This window comes from Topomyia yanbarensis, chromosome 2 (assembly GCF_030247195.1).
Source record: "Topomyia yanbarensis strain Yona2022 chromosome 2, ASM3024719v1, whole genome shotgun sequence".
Taxonomy (NCBI): domain Eukaryota; kingdom Metazoa; phylum Arthropoda; class Insecta; order Diptera; family Culicidae; genus Topomyia; species Topomyia yanbarensis.
In genome coordinates, this window is record NC_080671.1 from 157,252,220 (window position 1) to 157,273,305 (window position 21,086).

Here is a 21,086-nt window from a genome sequence, read left to right on the forward strand (position 1 = left end):
ATGATAAAACAGCTGAAGGAAAGAAACCGATACCCACTTGCGATATGCTGGAGCGAAGATGCGACCAGAATTACCGGTGGCATTGAATATAATCTGAACGAAGACAAACTCTCTGGTCTGGTAGCACCAATCGGCACAAATGGAATGCCCATCATGAACCTATTTAAATGTTCTTCGCCACGGAAAGTTTTAGCGGATATACAAGATAACCCCATCGGACGCAACGTTCAACTATGCATGGCTCAACCCATTTGTATGGACGCAGCTCCATTTTGTATACTTTACTACTGCACGAACAATAAATTTTCAACAACCGATGTTCTAAACAAGTGGAACTTTGTTCAAGCTGAAATGGACAAAGAAGACATTAAAGTTGTTTGCATGGCAACTGATGGTGATACACACTAAGCCAGCCAAAAGTTGTTCGGTAATTTCTTTTGACGACTACCACAGTAAAGTGATATTTTTACGGAGCTGTCAGCAAATTTTTTAAAAAATTGCGGTAAAGTTTTCATTTTTTAACGATTGTCAGTAATTTTTCGAATAATTTGCTGAAACCCGCAATATTTTTCACTGAATTTATCAGCTCTTCTGTTTTTTTCGGTACATAAACATTATCCAGTAAAAAACTGACTGATTGTTCGGCAAAATTGTACCAACATTACCGAACCTCGTCAAAAACTTACAAAACAGGTACAGCAAATCATCTGTCAAATCGCCATTTTCAGAGGAAACTACTGACTGACCAGTATTTTTTGACGTTTGGATAGAACGAATTGCGGAGAGTTCGGTAACCGAATTGTTTTACTGAATTGATTACCGAACGGTTTGCTGTTCAAAAACCCAGTAAAATTTTACTGTACCCAGTAATTTAAATTAAGTGTGTAGCCGATTCATTAGAGCTATGCTGAAAAAAATGAAGCTACCGAATCATAACGACAATCCCTTTGGTGCTTGGTTCGTATCCAACACCAACAATGACAGTCTATGCGTTCAGGATCCAACTCATCTAGCGAATAAATTTCGGACGAGGCTTGTCAATCAGACCAAGCAGTTGATACTCGGTATAAAAACTAATTTCAATTAGGAACTTGCATAATAATCTGGACCACCTTAAATTTTTCCAGGTCGGTTTCAAGTATCGAAAATACATTTAGAAGAACTAGTGCGTGATGTTTCGAAAGACCAACACGGCTTGGCCGAAGGAGACCTTAGTGACAAGGACAAGATGAAATTTCGACCAGTAGAAAAAATTACATCTGAACAAGTCATGTCAAGCCTCGATCAGCATATTCCTCTTTCCAACGGCAAGTGGCATACCTGAAAATTATTTCATGCATTATATCCTCGTACATGGATCCATCCTTATCGCCGTCGCAACGAATCTTTAACGTGTGGTGAGTGATGGGTATTAGTACGCCTACATCATACACATAGAATTAGAACTCACTTTTGTTAGCAACAATATTTCAACTGTATCTTAAGGAACCACAACTTCGAAAGGAGACTTAGTATTATTGTTTATAATTACAGGAAAGCTCTGTTCCTGATTAGCTGCTGGTGCAATTGGTGCATATCGAAGCATAACAATATACAAAACTGTATAACGACTAATGCCTACTGGGGACTGGAAATAAACGCCCACACGTTAATTAATTTCGTTGTTCTATGTAGAACAAAGAATCTTGAATTCACAATAACACTACTTCAAAGTCAGACATGTGAAGGAATTTTTCGTGATGCTCGCTCATTCACATCAACAGTATCTACTATAGTCAATTTTACGATGCAAGGATTCGAAGCTCGTCTGAATAAAATACAAACCAAAAGAGACATCATGGCAAGACAACAACACAATCTGGCTTTTCCTCGATTGAAGGCTACTTCTCATTTCCCGCGCAAAGAAGTACTTCCCGGTGATATCGAAATATCCGCTGTAGTGGAGCAAGCCAAGCAAGCAGCATTGGAAATCGCGCTCGAATTGAGATTCGATTTTGATGATATTTCATTCGAAGAAAGCATCATTTTAAGGCAGCCAAAGCCAAAACCAACACTTGAGTGTGGAAATTTTGAATTCGTTACTATTCCCGAAGAATTGATAACAGATGGCAAAGACAAAATATATGAATCAGCCGAACTGTTTTCCAACATTGGAGAAACCTTGAATTTAAAGGATTCCAGCAATTTTAAGCATGTCTTCAGGATAAGAAATCGGAAGAATAAAATTGTTCATGTGAAAAAGAGGACCTTTATATAGATGCTGACATCTGGATTACAAAAATGCTCGACGGATAGATTGTATCGTTTTCGTGATTCTGGACTGGAAGCTGCCGCAATTAATGGAGTGAGAGACTCAAACGCAGTATATACAGGCATTACAGTGGGTGAGTTTGATCTGCTGAAAATCAAGAAACGTTTCGCTGTCTGTAAGGTGTATGGATTTAAATATCTCAAAGGGAAGAATTGTTCATGCTCATTATCAACGATGCCAGTGAAGGTTCCTGAAGGTGCGGGATCAAGAGGTGTTGAACTACTGGGTAGTATTTCGATATTGTGCCATGCGACGAGGATTACAATTTAGATCTGATTAGTAATACTAAAACTGTAAATATCGAATGGTATGTGTCACACTTGATGAAACCATCGATATATTCATCAATATTGCATTATGCAGGAGTGACCGTATCGTACATTCAAAATTTGAATTAGAAAACAGAACAAATTTCTTCCATTAATCAATTTTTTGATCAGAAGCCATCTTAATAAAATGAGACTTCAATAATCAGTTGTTTTATATCACATTCGTGCACACGCGTGCTTTACTACCATTATCCGAAAACTTCCATCTAATATGTGAAAACAGTTAACGAATATTGAACATGTATTGCCAATTTCACATCGCATTGGCGAGCCGCACAAGTATGCTCACTCTGTATCAATGTGAGAAAGGGGAAAATGAATATCAAATCATATGTGTCCCGTTGGTGTATTTGTCCCTTGCGTCATGCTTGAACTGAACCAATAAAACCTATCAATATTATGAATAGGTAACCCTCAAAGCCGTATTATTGTATCAGCGCGCTTTTCAGAAATAATACGGTCACTATATATTTGTCATTTGCCGATCAATGCAAAGTAAATGGGCGATAACAATTATTTTATAACATTACAACATTACAAATTATTTATACCTAGGTTAGCAATTCGTTAAAACATGAGTGTTATCACTCGGTTAAAACAATTTTGTTAGAGCAAATTCCTTACTGTCTTCATATGTAGAAATCAATAAATGTTTTGACAGTTGCCGGACGTATTCCATCAATAGTCAGAGTACTTTGATTTGAATGCATACGTATAGATAAGTATAGATAGTGAGTAGTTGCGTATGGATCGAGTATGATTACGAATTTGAACGTTGTTATTTACCTAGAAACTTCATTGATTGTGTAGAAGAAAATTTAAGCAATTGGCATGACTATTCGTGATAATCCGTATGTGTTATTTCCCTCGGTTTTTACCAACAAATTTTCACCCTAGTGAGAAATTTTGGGTTTTACCTAGGTTTTTACCAAATTTTCCTCCTTAGGGTGAAATATAGCATAGTGCTTTCGCATAGGCCTGCTAAGCCAAGACAAGTTTCGGCTTCACTGTGTCTCATCGGCATAAACAGAACTTCTGCTCGAACGGGACATCACGTTTGATCAGTCGTTCGATTGAAACACAAAGTGTGTTTTAGTTTTAAGGGACTTGCGTCAAATCGGCGCTAATCTATTCCGACAATAAGTTATTGTGCCTTGCAGGATAATCGCTCGATATGCGATTATATGAAAGCTCAATTGAGATAGGCGCGTGACAGCCGCCTATATAAATGTATAGGCAGCTTTTTCCTTGAAGCTTTCGAAAAGCACACAGCTGGCAGAAAAATAAAGCTCCACTGAAATCTGCTTGCGGAGCAACTGCGGCTATATTTGATGCGCCTTTCAGACGCCCGCAATGTGAGATTTTATTATAAGCGCGACAATAGTGTCGGTTTCTGATGAGGCGAAGCCGAAACGCAACAGAGTATGAAAGCATATTATTTTCTGTGTAGTTTTTCGTTTGCGTGTAGTAATTGAATTTTGGCAGCGAACGTACTCTACTCCTCAACGCAGCCAAAAGTTGTGACGTTTTCGTATACGTCGATTACATGTCAAAAATGATTTTTTCTCCAGCCGAGAAAAATCTTTGCAATTTTTGAGACGACTACGGAATATTTGCAGCATAATGAACGGATACGTGTGAATTCTGGATTATAGTGTGCAAAATCACATTCGTTGCAGTGTGCAGTTGTTGGATACATTAAATTTCAACGATTATTTCGGTACATAATCTCAAGCATTCTGATTGTGTATAGTGGGGATACTATTCCTCAAAAAGGGCTAGATCTTGGAGAAAGAGGAATCCATTTCACTAAACACGGTGCGATTCGTCTCGAAGAGCAACAAAGAAAATCCAAAGCAGCGCATTATATAGTTTGCATTGTAAAATAATTTGTAGAATTCACAACCTTTGCATCAAGGGCACAAGGAACAAAATGGAATCACGAAGCTGCTGCTTGGCGGCCGGTTCAATATTAACCTTTATGCTAGTATGTGGGATGACAAATGGATTCTACTTGCCAGGATTAGCTCCAGTTAACTATTGTCGGCAATCGGAAATGCAGAAATCATGCAAGGTAGGAAAATTTAGTTGGAAACGTTTATTTTAGTAGGCATGTTCCTCTTAGGTATATGTTCAAGTACTTACATAGATGACAACTCATCATTTTGAGAATATGTGGAGCAACAATACTGATAGGATTGACTGTAGAACGACAACACTAACGTATTTCGTATCTTTTGGAACAAGGCATTCACACGATTTTGATAAGAAACGGAAATGAATTGCTATCCAATAAGTTTAGCAGCATTGTTTTTTTTTTACCTTAAAGCAATGTGTTAATTGAAATGGACTGAGTTTTTATACGTTATTGATTTGCATTTTATGTTGAGTTTATTGCTTAAACTTTGTAAAAATACGACAGTTTATACGCATGTACTGCCCATAAAAGTATGAATCCCATATGGATTTTTGTCGAAAATGAGTTATCTGTTGTATTGTATTCTGTATCACCACTGAATTATAATGACAGTAGCATTCGATGTCTGTTTTCTATGTAAGGCTGTTAATACTTTTATATTAATCAAGAAGATGATTCGAAATAAAAATTTTACTTTCCATTTATTAACATTTTTGATTTGACATTGCAATCGGTGCTACAGCACTCACACTTAATATAACTAGATGTTTTCTTTTTAATTCCAACTTATTTAAAAGGAAGACATCTATATTAAGTGTGCCGAGCACTTTTCACTATGACCTCCGAAAAAATTGTGTGTACAATCATTTGAACTTAGATATATTCAGTCTATCTTTTTTACACTACACCAATGTAGCACAATGTAAGACCGTAAGATTATGCGTTAGTTGGTTTTTGCTCTTATCAATACCAATTGTTTTGATTTCTGTGTTTAACATCATCAAACATTTATTTATTTATTTTTTACTTATCAAAATTTCAGTCCGAAGTTACCCTTTACGTGAATCGGCTCAACACGGAAGAATCGGTCATCCCATACGAGTACCATCACTTCGATTTTTGCCCAATCGACGAAGCCAACTCACCTGTGGAGAATCTCGGCCAGGTAGTGTTTGGAGAACGTATCCGCCCTGGACCGTACAAGATCGAATTTTTGGAGCAGAGATCGTGCGAAAAGGCATGTACCAAGTACTACGTTGGTGGCGATTCCGATAGTGACCGCCGGTTGATGATACTGAAGAAAGGCATGAGTTTGAACTACCAACATCATTGGATAGTTGATAATATGCCGGTAACGTGGTGCTACCCGCTCGATAATGACCGTCAATATTGCAGCACTGGTTTTCCAATGGGATGTTTAGTACGACGGCATCCGGATGGCGACGAGGGTTGCCTGGTCAATCCGAGCTACAACCGAGCCGGATATTACTATCCTTTCAATCACGTTGATCTAACAGTAACATACCACAGTGGTGCAACGGAAGAATGGGGTGTAGCGTTCAAACAGAATGGCGGTCGAATTATTTCCGTGAAGGTTGTACCTTCATCAATTAACCATAAGAATCCCGATCAACCAGATTGTAGCAGTAAAGAACCGATCGAAATTCCATCTAGTGCGCTGCTAAACGGACAGAAAATGAATATTACTTACACTTACTCTGTACGCTTCGTTCAGAATAACACGATAAAATGGTCGTCCCGATGGGATTACATTTTGGAATCGATGCCGCATACTAATATCCAATGGTTCAGCATCCTGAACTCACTTGTCATTGTATTATTCCTCTCCGGTATGGTTGCCATGATCATGCTGAGAACCCTGCACAAAGATATTGCGAGATACAACCAGATGGACTCCGGTGAGGACGCTCAAGAGGAATTTGGCTGGAAATTGGTGCACGGTGATGTTTTCAGGCCACCGCGCAAAGGAATGCTGCTGTCGGTTTTGCTCGGCTCAGGTATTCAGGTGTTTTGTATGACACTGGTGACGTTAGCATTCGCCTGCTTGGGTTTTCTCTCGCCCGCTAATAGGGGTGCGCTAATGACCTGTGCTATGGTACTATTTGTACTGCTTGGTACCCCTGCCGGTTACGTGTCGGCTCGTATCTACAAGAGCTTTGGCGGTATAAAATGGAAGAGCAATGTACTTCTCACATCCATGCTGAGCCCAGGGTAATTCTATATCTAATCCGTAACTAACATCTATGCTAACAATTCGGTTGTTTTACAGCATTGTGTTCGGACTCTTTTTCATCATGAATCTGATTTTATGGAGCAAAGGTAGTTCTGGAGCCGTTCCATTTTCGACACTGATTGCACTATTGGCTCTGTGGTTTGGTGTTTCTGTACCGCTTACCTTTGTTGGTGCATACTTTGGATTCCGAAAAAGGGTAATTATTATTTACTAAGCTTGCTCATTTGACCCTATTCCACGTTTTTCTAAACTTTCTTCCTTCAACCCCTTGCCCTTCCTTGAGTACTACGGCTCTTAATTTTAAAACATATTTCACATCTTCCAGTCCCTTGCTAATTAATAATGTCGTTACAACATAGAAAAGGAAAATATTGACTTACTCTTAGTTTTTAATAAAAGCGAAAAAGCTAGTTAGAAAAATGGTGTCGTCGACAAAATCGTAGGTCATGTTATACAGCTACGGTCAAAACAATAAAACTACTGCGGTGTTAACATTTCATTTTGTGTGCAAAAAATTTCCACCTTATGCAATGCAATGTCAAGCACCAACATATTTTTTTCGTCTGTTTCTTTGCAGTCATTGGAACACCCAGTACGCACCAACCAAATTCCCCGCCAGATTCCGGACCAATCGATCTATACCCAACCAATCCCTGGAATCATCATGGGCGGTGTGCTACCCTTCGGTTGCATCTTCATTCAGCTGTTTTTCATCCTCAATTCGCTCTGGTCCAGCCAGATGTACTATATGTTTGGCTTCCTGTTCCTAGTGTTTTTGATCCTGGTGATCACCTGTTCGGAGACGACGATTCTGCTGTGCTACTTCCACCTGTGCGCTGAGGACTATCACTGGTGGTGGCGATCATTCCTGACATCAGGCTTCACGGCGGTCTACCTGTTCATCTACTGCTGTCACTACTTTGCGACCAAGCTGCAGATCGAGGATGCGGCTTCAACTTTCCTTTACTTTGGCTATACACTCATTATGGTGTTCCTGTTCTTCTTACTAACCGGCTCGATAGGATTCTTTGCGTGTTTCTGGTTTATTCGCAAAATTTACAGTGTTGTTAAGGTGGATTAAGCGATGACCGAGGAGAACTGTTTCCGGAAAACTCTCCCACGAGGTGTCCAAAACCGTTATTGACAGGAACAAAAGCGATATCCGAAAGATATAGTATCCAAGCATCTTCTGCGTGAATTTCAAAAGCGATCCGTCGGGATAATCGAAAAGGATAGCTATTTGAAATGGTATGGCAATGTTCACACGGTGTTCATCAGGCTACAAGCACCGTTGTATACAAAAAATATGTTCCCTTCATTAGACACCCGGCATTTTTAAATATGGTATTTACATGCGGCACGTCTAAACGCTTTTAATGATAACTAGAAAAAAAACAACCTGAAAAAAATGCTTGACGTCTGGTGGAGCACTGATGGGTGTGCGTGTACATATTCAATCCGCCGTAATGTTCGAGCCAGTCGATGAAATAACTTCAAAGGAAATGCTTGTGTCAAATTATTGGACATATATTTTTTGGTAATAAAGGTCAGACCACACTTAAGGGATGTATGCTTGTAGCCTAATTGGCACCTTATAATTGACTAAACTTCAATTGAAATTCAAATCGTTATATGTTTCGATTTTCCGGATGGATCCTTTTAGAGTTCGTGCAGAGGAGTTGCTTGGATAAAATATATTTCGAATGGGTTAATAACGATTTTGGGCACACCATGCTCCGTTATCTTCATTCTCTATTTTTGAAGTAGTTTCAACTTGTCTACTAGCATAGGCTTATTATTTAAAAATGCAAAACACATTAGTGACGACTAAAAAAAAGTGATTGAGTATCGACGATGCACTTAAGTTATTATTTTAAGCAAAGATACCACTTTCAACGGGAGATAATTGTACTGCTTCACATTGGTTGAACATACAATCCAATTTGGACGATAAAAAGCGTGATTGAGAACAAATCATTCACACGAGAGAAAATGAAGTAGCTTCTGTGAGTGCAACAAAATAGACACAATGATTGAGCGCAAAGTAGATTGGTGTGATTATAATTAGAAACAAGAATAAAATGTCTTAAGTTTATATTCATTTACTTTTATTACAAAGAAGTGGAAACAAATCTATAATAAAACTATTATCGGTATAGTATTTGTTCGTTAAGTATGTATTATATTTGTATTTTACTGGATTTCTATACACGAAAGTAGTATAATTTGAAACTAAATTTTTGAGCAATATATAGTTCTCACAGAACCAGTCAAATCTATTAGAGCAAGACTAGAGAAAATCTTAGTTTAATCCATAATCAGAATGTCTTACCTCGACGTCTTTTCCAGCGAATGTGTTGCTAGGGCGCGTTTGTTATGACCAGCGATGCCACATGTTTTTGTGAAATGTCTGTAGAAGAATAATTAAAATGTCAGTAAACGTCTGTAGAGGGTTGTGTAAATCCTATTTACACTAGGTTATTACTTTAAAAGTGGCTTAGTAGTAAACTATTGTGAAGGAATCACTCGTATTCGAATCAAATTATTCTAGTATAATTTTGTTAAACACTTACTTTTTTAAAAGTCTGTAGATGTCTAATTACCTCTGTAGGAGACCATCAAAAGTCTGTAAAATACAGATATGTCTGTAAATCTGGCATCCCTGGTTATGAAACATTTCGCGCTCTTGAAGATGTAAATCGTTTTAATAGGGTATTGGTGCAAAAAATTGTCACAATCAAGATTGAGTTTTTAAGTGAATTTGTACTGTATAAAACTTTAAAGCGCACACATGAACAAAAATATGTGCTAAACGATACCGAACTCAGCGGTACCATTTTTGTTGCAGGGGTTTATCATTAACACAATAAAGTAAGGATTTCTCATTTTATGTTGAATGCTGCCCTAATTCTCGAAAATATGTAGATGTTCGTGTTTATGGTGCAACATTCGATAACCCTTCTACAAATGGACATTAGTCCTCTTTGGATTAACATCTATCAAGTTATGCTTTTATTTCGTTTAACCTGCTTGTACCGGGCAGTGACGTATGGATTTTGCATTTTGATTAATCGACAATATTAGCACCGCAAGTGCTCAAACAACAAAGTCATTCTGCATTAAACTTATCCATACAGAAACAGTGCTGATTTTTGGCTGGAAAAGGCTCCGAGTTAAGTACTTAATTGAAAACTCAAAAATGTCATGATGCTTATTTAGAAACGCCGTTTTCAGCTCATTCCTTTTGAGAAGCAATCATTATTCTAACAGAAGTTTTTAAAGTTCTTTGACTGCATTGAACGCAGTGCTTCTTTTATTGTTCTATAGGGCCTGTAGTTTACAATAGTATAGCACCAAAACGATTCTTTGCAATGATAAACATTAATAATGTGTTTTATATTCAGAAGTTTGAACAATGTCTTTAAAGAACCTGAAAGTCAAGAACTGTATTTATTTCGATTTACTACTTTTTTTTTGAAAGCTTTGTCATATATGATCGCTAATAATGCAAAGTATGATAATTACAACAACAAAAAACAATGGAAATCAATAAACTAACGATTACTTATAAATAATCAATTGTTATTTTCAGTGATTTTAATGTCAATCATCTCATTTGTCAATTTCATTTATGATAACAGTTCATACAGTTTTCATCTCACAAGTAACTTTTTACTTTCTTCTCTGGGCTTCGGCGATGAGCCTAAGGGCGCGTACTCTTGATTGGTGGATAAGAGTGGGAGATCAGAGCGTGTGCTGGTTGTTTGTTCTCTGAATCCCATGAATAATAGTCACTGGATCGAGTGTTTTGGCGGGCAGCTGATGCGGATGTTTCCACTTTCGAATGGGGGACACATTGGCTCAGCTGTTCGGGGACTCATTCGATCTTGAGCATAGTGATCGATTCATTCGATTCGGATCAATGGACTATCATTTATAAGAGATGATCAGACTGAAGGTGGGTGTTTTTATCTCTTAACTCGCTAGAACTGTCTCTCTGGTTCAGGAAGATGGCGAGTAACACTCGTCAACAACGAATCGGATTTGCTGTTTTCAGAAACAGAAACAGTTTCTCTTATGGATGGAACCTTTTTCCTAAACATACCGTTCAGCCACTAGTTAATTGACTAATCCATGCGCAGTTGTGTTAGTGCGAGATTGAGGTTAAATCGGGTGGAATTTTTGCCAAATGAGGTTAAATCAGATGGCGAATTGAAAACATCGCGTTGTATGTATGTTGTCTATACACATTGTAACTGTGTTGGTGTCCTATACGTCAAATAAGTCAATGCCCAATTAGCCTAACATAATAAACTGAAACACGTAGTTTTTGAAGAAATCCAATCCACGCGAACCACATCGTCAAACACCTAAAAGTAGTTTAGATGTATATAATATCTATCTCTTCCTGTAGCTAATATATTTTCACTCACTCGGTAGCATAGAAAATCTATGTTCTCTCTCTTTATAGATCAATTCACTCTGCCCTAACATTATCTTATCCACGCATACTAAAAATAACATATTTGCGTTCTAACCCCATTTAACTATCCTTTGTCTTGACATTTTAATTGTAAAGTAACTCACCCTAGCTCATTTGTCTGTTCTCTATGACAACTTACATTCAATCTAGTACGAATTTATAGCCTCAACTGAGAACATACAAACCCGCTAGCTTGCGCAGCTAGTACAACTCGTTAAATCCCACTTTACTAATTGCCTTTTCCCGTTTCTATTTTCCCATATCCCATCGACGGAAGCTAACACCGAAATAAACAACCCAAAACGATACGTGAGACTGATTGGAGTGAACATAATACAATGGAAGTTGTAAGATTAGAAAACGGCGCTGTTCTGGTAAGGCTGGTAAGGCTGAAAGCAAAAAAAACGATAAAGTAAGTACAAAATACATTTCCACTATCAACTTTATCATTCCTACATAACTGCTTCATAATTTGGCCACACAACTCAACACTAACTCCCACCCCACTGGTAGTTGCTGCATTTCAGATCAGGAAGGCGTGTGGGGGTGGGCTTACATTAAACCTTGACAAACATATGATTACGGCCTAAAAGCCAACTGTCAAAACCCACTTTGAATGGAAATTCCGGACAAACCGTTACACGCCAATCACAGATGTTGGTAGTAAATGAAAGAGAAAAGTTTTTTCTTTCATAAACTGGTGTGAACTGTGTTCGACTAGTAACGGTTTGTCTGAAATTTCCATTCAAAGTGGATTTTGACAGTTGGCTTTTAGGCCGTAATCTTATGTTTGTCGAGAAACGATGACTGCGCCACCTGACCATACAAAATACTAGGCCGGTCTGAAATGTGACACGTGGAATAAATGGACAATCTACCGCCTTTATATCCGCTAAGCCAGTTGGATGGGAAACAACCATAACGATGCTGTTGGAAGGTGTGGGAAAGTCTCCACACTGGAGACAGGCCGCAACGACGCCCTTCAGCATCATCAAAAGAACAAAAGAACAAGTAACTTTTTACTTTCTTTGAGAAAAAAAACGCTTTTCTCGTCAAACTTATTTTCTTTATTTCATTTAAATCGTTTTTTTTTGGGAAACTTTGCCATTGCGAGCTGTCACATCACTATGGATTGTGACGCACCTCTTATTACACCTCATTGATCGACCGGTCGAACAACCGCAGCTCCGACCCTGTACTACTTAGCTGTCATACATCCGCCGACCGAGAAGTGACACGTAGGTAAGAAAAAGTGCAAGTGAGAGAGTCGAATTAACGTGATAGCTGAAGTAGCGTGCAGGAAGAATTAATTTATTATCCTAGAGAATTATTGATTATTCTACTTATATCTAGAGTAAATACCTAGGGCAGTGATTGACATATCTTACACACGAAACATTTATTTAACAAAGAACACAGAAGGTAAAATAATCTTGTGAAAATCTACATATAAAACCTAACCTAAATCATGCATTTACAGTTAATAGTACGGATAGTTGCGTCTAGTACGGGCAAATAAGTATCACAAGGAAACTAAACGTGAGTAGTATAAGCATTGTTTGTTAAACCACACCTATGTCATACACACAAATCCCATGAAACCATGAAGGTAATTAATTATAATGAACTTATACCTTTATTCCCAAAGGGATTTTATAACCTCTCTCTACGTTTCGGTACAAATATACGAGAGTTACAAAACCGGAAATCATCTCCTTTATTGTCCGTTTACTTGCGCAACATTTTATAAAATCCGTTTATCAATCGGGGGCTCTAGTCGGTATGTCAAAGAAAGGTGACGGTCAGGGAACTTCCCCAGTAAACGATGCTCTACCGCCGGGAGTGAGCTGCGACATATGTAAGAATCCGGATAACAGTCGGATGGTAGCGTGTGATTCGTGTGGGCAGTGGTTTCATTTCGCGTGTGTTAGTGTGGATTCAAATGTTCAGGATGAGGAGTGGAGTTGCAAGAAATGCCTTGAGGCGGTGATTCAACTTCCAGCCGGTGCATCTACACCTAATACCGACACTGGAGTGATACCAAAGCCCGGAACCAGGCTAACAGAATCTAATCTGGAGGAGTACGTGCAGAAACAGTTGGCGGTGATGCAGGTGGGCTTTGAACGTTTGTTGAAGGCGAAAGATGATCGGCATCTGAAGGAGCTCAGAGATCAACGGAAGAAATATGAACAGGTGTTGAAAGACACGGAGCGACGTGTGCTAGAGCGTGTGGAAAGGCAAAACTTAATTAGCTCAAGTGGGGGTGGATTAACGGCGAGTTCAACTGTAAATCAACCGGCACAGATGGTGTCCAGTGGATCGACTGGTAATCAAAACCCGAAATTGTTAGGTAGCAGATCAACAGCGAGTTCTACGAGTTATCATCCACAGCAGGTGGCAGGAGGATCAACAACAGGTGCGATCGGAAGTCAGCCGTTGCCATGGACGTTGGGAACCGGACCGACAGCAAGTTCGACGGAAAATCCACTGCCACAAATTAATGCACGAGAGGTGAGTCAGGGCAATGAGGCTCTAGCACATGAGTTGATGTTGCTGGAGGAGCAGCAGGCATTAGAGAAGAAACATATGGAGGAGCGAAGCCGCCTTTTACAACGGCATGCGATGTTCGGCGGAGGAGCAGCCGGTGGAATCGGACTGAATCCTCAGGCGACAGCATTCCAACCGATTGGTAGCGGGTTTTTCGGTGTTTCTTCGCTAAGTCAAGGTCAGATTTCAGCGCGTCAAGCTATCAACAAGGAGCTTCCCATATTTTCCGGCAACCCAGAAGAATGGCCGCTTTTTCTAGCAAGCTACGAGAACTCGACCAGGATTTGCGGATATAGCGACGAAGAAAACATGCTTCGACTTCAACGAAGCCTCAAGGGAAAGGCAATGGAAACGGTACGTTGTCGTCTGTTGCATCCTGCCAACTTACCGGGGGTTATAGCGACGCTGAGAACCCTGTTTGGGAGACCGGAAGTCATCGTCCATTCGCTGGTGAATAAGATCCGGGAAATGCCATCGCCGAAAGCTGAAAAACTGTGCACGCTGATCGATTTCGGAGTTGCAGTTCAAAACGTCTGCGCGACCATCACAGCTTCAGGTCTCGACGAGTATATGTGCAACGTGGCGCTACTCCAAGAACTGACGGAGAGATTGCCGCCTTCTATTAGACTGAACTGGGCGTACCATCGGCAGGGACTGAACAGAGTCACTCTTTCGGAATTCGGAGACTGGCTTGGGAAGTTAGTTGAAGCAGCGAGCATAGTCACGATGCCAACTCTCAACATCTCGAAACCAGAGAGACGTGGAAGGAAAGACGACAACTACATCAACGTTCACTCGGAAAGCAACTCTAGTTGCGAAGTTCTCTCGTTAGATCGCCCGATTACTGCATCAAAGGGCTGTCTCGTATGTTTGAACGAATGCAGCGGTCTGGACACGTGTGGCAAGTTTCTCGCCTTGGGCGTCGGGTCCCGTTGGACAGTTGTGAAAGAGCAAAGGTTGTGCAGAAAGTGTCTACGGAGGCATTACGGTGCCTGCCACGTGAAAACACCCTGTGGAAGAAACGGTTGCTCGTTCATGCACAACACATTGTTGCACGACGACAAGCGATATAACAAACGTTTGACTCCCGAACCAGCGCAGCAGTCTAACGAGAGTTCAACAACACAGAGCTGCAACACGCATTCGAAGAGGGCGGGAAAGGTTTTATTTCGGTACGTGCCTGTAACGATCTACGGTAAGGGAAAGCAAGTGACAACCTATGCTTTCCTCGACGATGGGTCGTCGGCGACTTTGATGGAGCACGGCCTACTGAGAGAATTAGATCTTAAAGGAACGCCCTATCCATTGTGCTTGAATTGGACGGGTGGCCACCAGCGGGAAGAAGATGAGTCAGTCTTACTGACGTTGAAGATCTCCGGTGTAAGTGACACTCGTGAAGTGTTCGACCTTCCAGAGGTTTATACGGTTAGGGATCTTTCTCTTCCGAAACAGTCGGTCTCAGTCTCGCAGTTGGCAACTAAGTACAGCTATCTCAAAGGTTTGCCATTGAAATCCTACGATGATGTCTCTCCACGGATCCTTATAGGGATGAACAATTGCCGCCTGGGTCACGCCCTGAGAAGTGTCGAAGGTGGTGAGAACGAACCGGTGGTGTCCAAAACCCGCCTTGGATGGATGATATACGGACCTTGCACCATGGAATCTGGTACGACGAACTCCGGCTATAGCAGTTATCACAGTTTCCACATCTGTCCCTGTGTTAGGGAAGAAGAAAGGGATCTGAATGCGGCACTTAAGGAATACTACTCAATTGAGTCATTGGGAATCTCTGGTTCACAAAAATCACTACATTCAAAAGATGAGGAGCGCGCGATTAAAATTCTGTCAACCGAAACACGACTGGTAGGGAATCGCTACGAGACCGGCCTATTGTGGCGCTATGATCAAGTACAGCTACCCGACAACAAGGGAATGGCTGCAAAGCGCCTAGCTTGTCTACAGAAGCGAATGAGACGGGAACCCGAATTAGCTGCGGCGATGCGATCGAAAATGCTTGAGTACGAGGAGAAGGGTTACATTCGGCGACTGTCGGCAATGGAGAAGGCGGAGAAACATTCTAACGACTGGTATCTACCAATCTTCCCAGTAACCAACCCGAACAAACCAGGGAAGCTACGAATCGTATTCGACGCGGCCGCCAAGGTCAACGGCGTCTCACTGAACTCGTTCCTCCTAACGGGACCCGATCAATTGGTGTCACTGCTTACAGTTCTGTATAAGTTTCGCGAGTTTCGCGTCGCCGTAGTGGGAGACATTCGGGAAATGTTCTTCCAAGTACAGATGAAGAAGCTAGACCAACGAAGCCAGATGATTTTGTGGAGCAACGGTAATCCGGAGGATGAACCCGAAGTGTATGCGGTAGCAGTTATGACGTTCGGTGCGGCATGCTCTCCAAGTTGTGCGCACTATGTCAAGAACCGAAACGCTGAAAGATTCGAAGAGCAGTATCCACGAGCGGTAGAGTGCATAAAGTATGAGCATTATGTCGACGACATGTTGATGAGTGTTGAGACTGAGGAGGAAGCTGTAAAACTAGCCAGCGAGGTACGATCTATCCACTCTCAGGGAGGATTCGAGATACGCAATTGGTTATCAAATTCCCGTTCGGTCATCGATAATCTGCACGAGGTCAGTACCACGGAAAAGAACATGAGCTTTTGCGCGGAGATGACGACGGAAAAGGTGCTCGGTATGTGGTGGGACACCACAACAGACACGTTCACGTTCAAATTATCACCGAAGCATGACGAGCAGCTACTTTCCGGAATCAGGATGCCAACAAAACGAGAAGTTCTGAGAACATTGATGGCTATATACGATCCGATGGGATTCATTGGTAATTTCCTCATCTACTTGAAGATCCTGATGCAGGAAATCTGGCGTTCCGGATGTGGTTGGGATGATGAAATCAACGGAAAGCTGGCCGAAAAGTGGCAGACGTGGATCGAAGCGTTGCCGAACGTCCATCAAGTTAAGATTCCTCGCTGCTACCGAATTATAACATCTGCCAAACCAGCCAACAATGTGGAATTGCATATTTTCTGCGATGCCAGCGAGAATGGGATGGCTGCTGTGGCCTACTTCAGGTTCGAGGAAGAAGGAAAGGTGGAATGTGCGATGATTGGATCTAAAACACGCGTAGCCCCTCTGAAGTTTCTCTCTATCCCTCGACTTGAGTTGCAAGCTGCCGTTATTGGAGCTCGTCTAGCCGACTGTATCGTCAAATCACATCGTATTAAGATCATGCGCCGTGTTTTCTGGACAGACTCCCGTGATGTGATATGCTGGTTACGATCTGACCATCGGCGCTATAGCCAGTTCGTTGCCTTCAGGGTCAGTGAGCTGCTGGATACAACTCAAGTGGATGAGTGGAGATGGTTGCCAACTAAGATGAACGTAGCGGACGAAGGTACGAAGTGGCAAAGGCTGCCAGACTTACGCCCTAGTAGCCGCTGGTTTCGCGCACAGGATTTTCTTTGGGAATCGGAAGCCGAATGGCCTGGTCACAATCGAGATCAAGGATCAACTGTAGAAGAAATTCGACCCAGTGTCCTACATCATACAGTTACCGAGCCGCTAGTGAGTTTCGAGCGCTTCTCCAAATGGAAACGTCTGCTGAGATCGATGGCATATGCCCATCGTTTCATCACGAATCTTCATAAGCGCATCGAAGGGGCCACCGCCGAGCTGGGACCACTAACGCAGGAAGAGCTGAAACTGGCGGAAAGCACAATTTACCGGATTGTTCAACAGCAGGCGTACCCTGACGAAATGCGCTTGATCCGTAGCAATAGCTCAGATGCCAGTCCGTGGAAACGTACCTTGCCAAAAAGCAGCTCGTTGTACAAGCTGAGTCCAGCTATCGATGAACTCGGTGTTCTACGGATGCGAGGGCGTATAAACGCATGCGAATGGGTTGACGAGGCGACCAAAAACCCCATCCTGCTTCCAAGACGGAATCCCGTGACTGATCTGGTGCTCGCTGAGTACCACGCTTCTTGCCGTCATCAGAATCATCACACAGCGCTGAACCAGGTACGATTGAAATTCAGCATCCCTCGTCTTCGTTCAGAGTTCGATCGTGTACGCAGAAACTGTCAGCGTTGTAAAGTCCGACAATCAAAGCCACAACCTCCAGCGATGGGAAACCTCCCGCTTGCCCGTATGGCAGCATTTCAAAGACCGTTCTCGTACACCGGGATTGACTATTTCGGGCCGATGTCGGTAACAGTTGGCAGAAGGGTCGAGAAAAGATGGGGAGTACTACTTACCTGCATGACAACCCGAGGTGTGCACATTGAAGTAGCACATTCGTTAACGACGGATTCTTGTATTCTGGCACTGCGCAATTTCATTGCGAGGAGGGGTTCCCCGCTGGAGATTATAAGCGATCGAGGAACTAACTTCATAGGAGCGTCGCGAGAGCTGCGCGAGGCCATGCAGAAAATCGACATGACGAAACTTATGGTTGAATTCGTCAGTCCTAACACAAAGTGGACGTTCAATCCACCGGCCGCTCCACATTTTGGTGGCTGCTGGGAGCGTTTGATCCAGTCGATTAAAAAGATCATGAACGATTTCGACGTCCCACGCCTGCCATCCGACGAGATTCTGCGATCCATGCTATTGGAGATCGAGATGATCCTGAACTCAAGACCGCTCACTGACATACCGCTAGAAAACGACGCGGAACTTCCGTTAACGCCGAACCACTTCCTATTAGGATCGGCAGACGGGACTAAGCCCCCGATTATCTTCGATAACGAACCGGCAGCCCTCAAGCGGTCATGGACGATGGCCCAGCTGTACGCCGACAGGTTTTGGAAAAGATGGGTGGCCGAGTACCTGCCCACGTTGACACGCAAGACAAAATGGTTTCAACCGGTGAGGCCCATCCAGAAGGGTGATCTGGTGCTAATCGTGGACTGCAATCTTCCACGGAATTGTTGGCCACGAGGACGTGTGGTCGAAGTGGTTCAAGCCAAAGACGGACAGGTTCGTCGAGTCACCGTGCAGACTGCGACTGGGCTTCTGGAGAGGCCAGCGACCAAGATTGCGGTGCTGGATGTCGGTGCTAACGGCGGTAAGCCACATGGACAGTGGCGTACCGGGGGGGAGTGTCACATCACTATGGATTGTGACGCACCTCTTATTACACCTCATTGATCGACCGGTCGAACAACCGCAGCTCCGACCCTGTACTACTTAGCTGTCATACATCCGCCGACCGAGAAGTGACACGTAGGTAAGAAAAAGTGCAAGTGAGAGAGTCGAATTAACGTGATAGCTGAAGTAGCGTGCAGGAAGAATTAATTTATTATCCTAGAGAATTATTGATTATTCTACTTATATCTAGAGTAAATACCTAGGGCAGTGATTGACATATCTTACACACGAAACATTTATTTAACAAAGAACACAGAAGGTAAAATAATCTTGTGAAAATCTACATATAAAACCTAACCTAAATCATGCATTTACAGTTAATAGTACGGATAGTTGCGTCTAGTACGGGCAAATAAGTATCACAAGGAAACTAAACGTGAGTAGTATAAGCATTGTTTGTTAAACCACACCTATGTCATACACACAAATCCCATGAAACCATGAAGGTAATTAATTATAATGAACTTATACCTTTATTCCCAAAGGGATTTTATAACCTCTCTCTACGTTTCGGTACAAATATACGAGAGTTACAAAACCGGAAATCATCTCCTTTATTGTCCGTTTACTTGCGCAACACGAGCACTGTTCAGGTGTTATTTTGATGCTGTCCCTGCTTGCTAAACGTTTGTAAATTACCCGAATTCATTGTACCGCGAAATATAAAACCATCAGAAAAGATGGATAGGTAGGGGAACTGTGGGTATCAGGAATCAGAATATATTGGCTTAAATGGCACGTTCCCCGTATGTTGTCGGGGATTTGTGCCTTGCCTTGTGTTTTCATCATTTCCTGAGCGGAAGGAAAGGATAAGGAGGTGTGGGGAAGTAGAATTGGAAGGGTGGGAAAAATAATAGCACAAAAACAAAAATAAATAACAGGTAAGTTAAACTCACAAGTAGTTCAACTTGCCAGCGAATAAGCCTAAAGCTCTTTACCACATTGGATAAGAAACTTTAGTATGTCTCTGAGTTTGTCGTCCAAACATGGTTTCGTCTATATAAGGACGGCCGAAAACTCGAAATCGCAATTGCGCTGCCGCTGGACAGTTGCATATCAGATGATATGAGGTTCCGTAGTCGGATTCACAAAGATCACATGAAAAAGACTCAGCGCGCTGAATAGTTGCCATGTGATAATTGAGTTTGCAGTGACCGGTTAAAGCCCTGGTCAGCATGCCGCAGTGGAGCTTCGAAAAATGTAGGAGATTTTTCGAAATCACTGGGCACGGTTGTTCTAGAAACGCCTTTGTTTGGCGACACGTTTGTAGATTTCTCCAGTAATTGCGGTGCTCGGACAAAGCCCCCTTATCCAACTTGTCGAAATTGGCAGCGCGGGCTCAGGACCAACGAAGTCATTCGCTGAACCTCCCCTGGTCAATTCGTCAGCCCATTCATTTCCAGTAATACCAGAATGTCCGGGCACCCAGACAAGGTAGATAGTGTTGACAATGCTTAGTTCTTCGATTTAGGTTCGGCACGCGATCACTAGCTTGGACTGGGATTTGTTTGAGCTAAGAGCCTTGATTGCAGCCTGACTATCGGAGCCTAGGGGCAGATCACTCTAAGAACGTATAACAAATTTGCATCAAATTAGAAAAAATGCATTTAATTTCCATTTTTGCATCAGCTTTGTACTCCCTCGCAGAAAAGTTTGTTTAACAAACGTCCTACGATGATCCACTTTGTTCGACGTTTTGTTAAATGTAGGACTAGTTTTTCTGTAGGGTTTTGACGTCTTACACGCAACGCAAACAACATTGCACGCAACGCAAAATACATTATGAATTTCTATTTTGATGGAAATAAATGCATTTAATTTCGCTGATTTTTAAAAATGCATCACAAGTGATCTGCCCCTAGATCGGAGCACTCTGCCGGACAAACTCAGTTGAAGGGCCGATTGTACCCCGCACATAATCGCAAAGATTTCTGATTGGAATATAGTACAGTATCTACCTAGTGAGTGAGATTGTTCCAATCTCATTTCACGACAGTAGACACCAGCACCAGCACGTCCCTCCATCAGAGAACCGTCAGTGTAACAGACCACTTGCG

At 41.9% G+C, this 21,086-nt stretch overlaps 3 protein-coding genes and 1 pseudogene across 3 annotated transcripts; all 4 read left to right on the plus strand.

The window, feature by feature from the left end:
• Positions 1–2,257, plus strand: LOC131679854 (uncharacterized; annotated as a pseudogene).
• A 1,925-nt stretch (positions 2,258–4,182) lies between these two features.
• On the plus strand, positions 4,183–10,387 carry LOC131681854 (transmembrane 9 superfamily member 2). The gene is made up of 4 exons (XM_058962918.1): positions 4,183–4,714; positions 5,601–6,790; positions 6,849–7,008; positions 7,390–10,387. Exons 1-4 carry the CDS (start codon positions 4,574–4,576, stop codon positions 7,891–7,893), a joined length of 1,995 nt encoding a protein of 664 aa, XP_058818901.1. The 5' UTR covers positions 4,183–4,573; the 3' UTR covers positions 7,894–10,387.
• Positions 10,388–13,077: 2,690 nt separating this feature from the next.
• Positions 13,078–17,039, plus strand: LOC131679855 (uncharacterized). The gene is made up of 2 exons (XM_058960604.1): positions 13,078–16,949; positions 17,006–17,039. The coding sequence occupies exons 1-2, from the start codon at positions 13,078–13,080 to the stop codon at positions 17,037–17,039; spliced, it is 3,906 nt and encodes a 1,301-aa protein (XP_058816587.1).
• A 31-nt stretch (positions 17,040–17,070) lies between these two features.
• On the plus strand, positions 17,071–19,581 carry LOC131681855 (uncharacterized). The gene is made up of 2 exons (XM_058962919.1): positions 17,071–19,288; positions 19,347–19,581. Exon 1 carries the CDS (start codon positions 17,107–17,109, stop codon positions 19,027–19,029), a length of 1,923 nt encoding a protein of 640 aa, XP_058818902.1. The 5' UTR covers positions 17,071–17,106; the 3' UTR covers positions 19,030–19,288; positions 19,347–19,581.
• Positions 19,582–21,086: the final 1,505 nt, after the last annotated feature.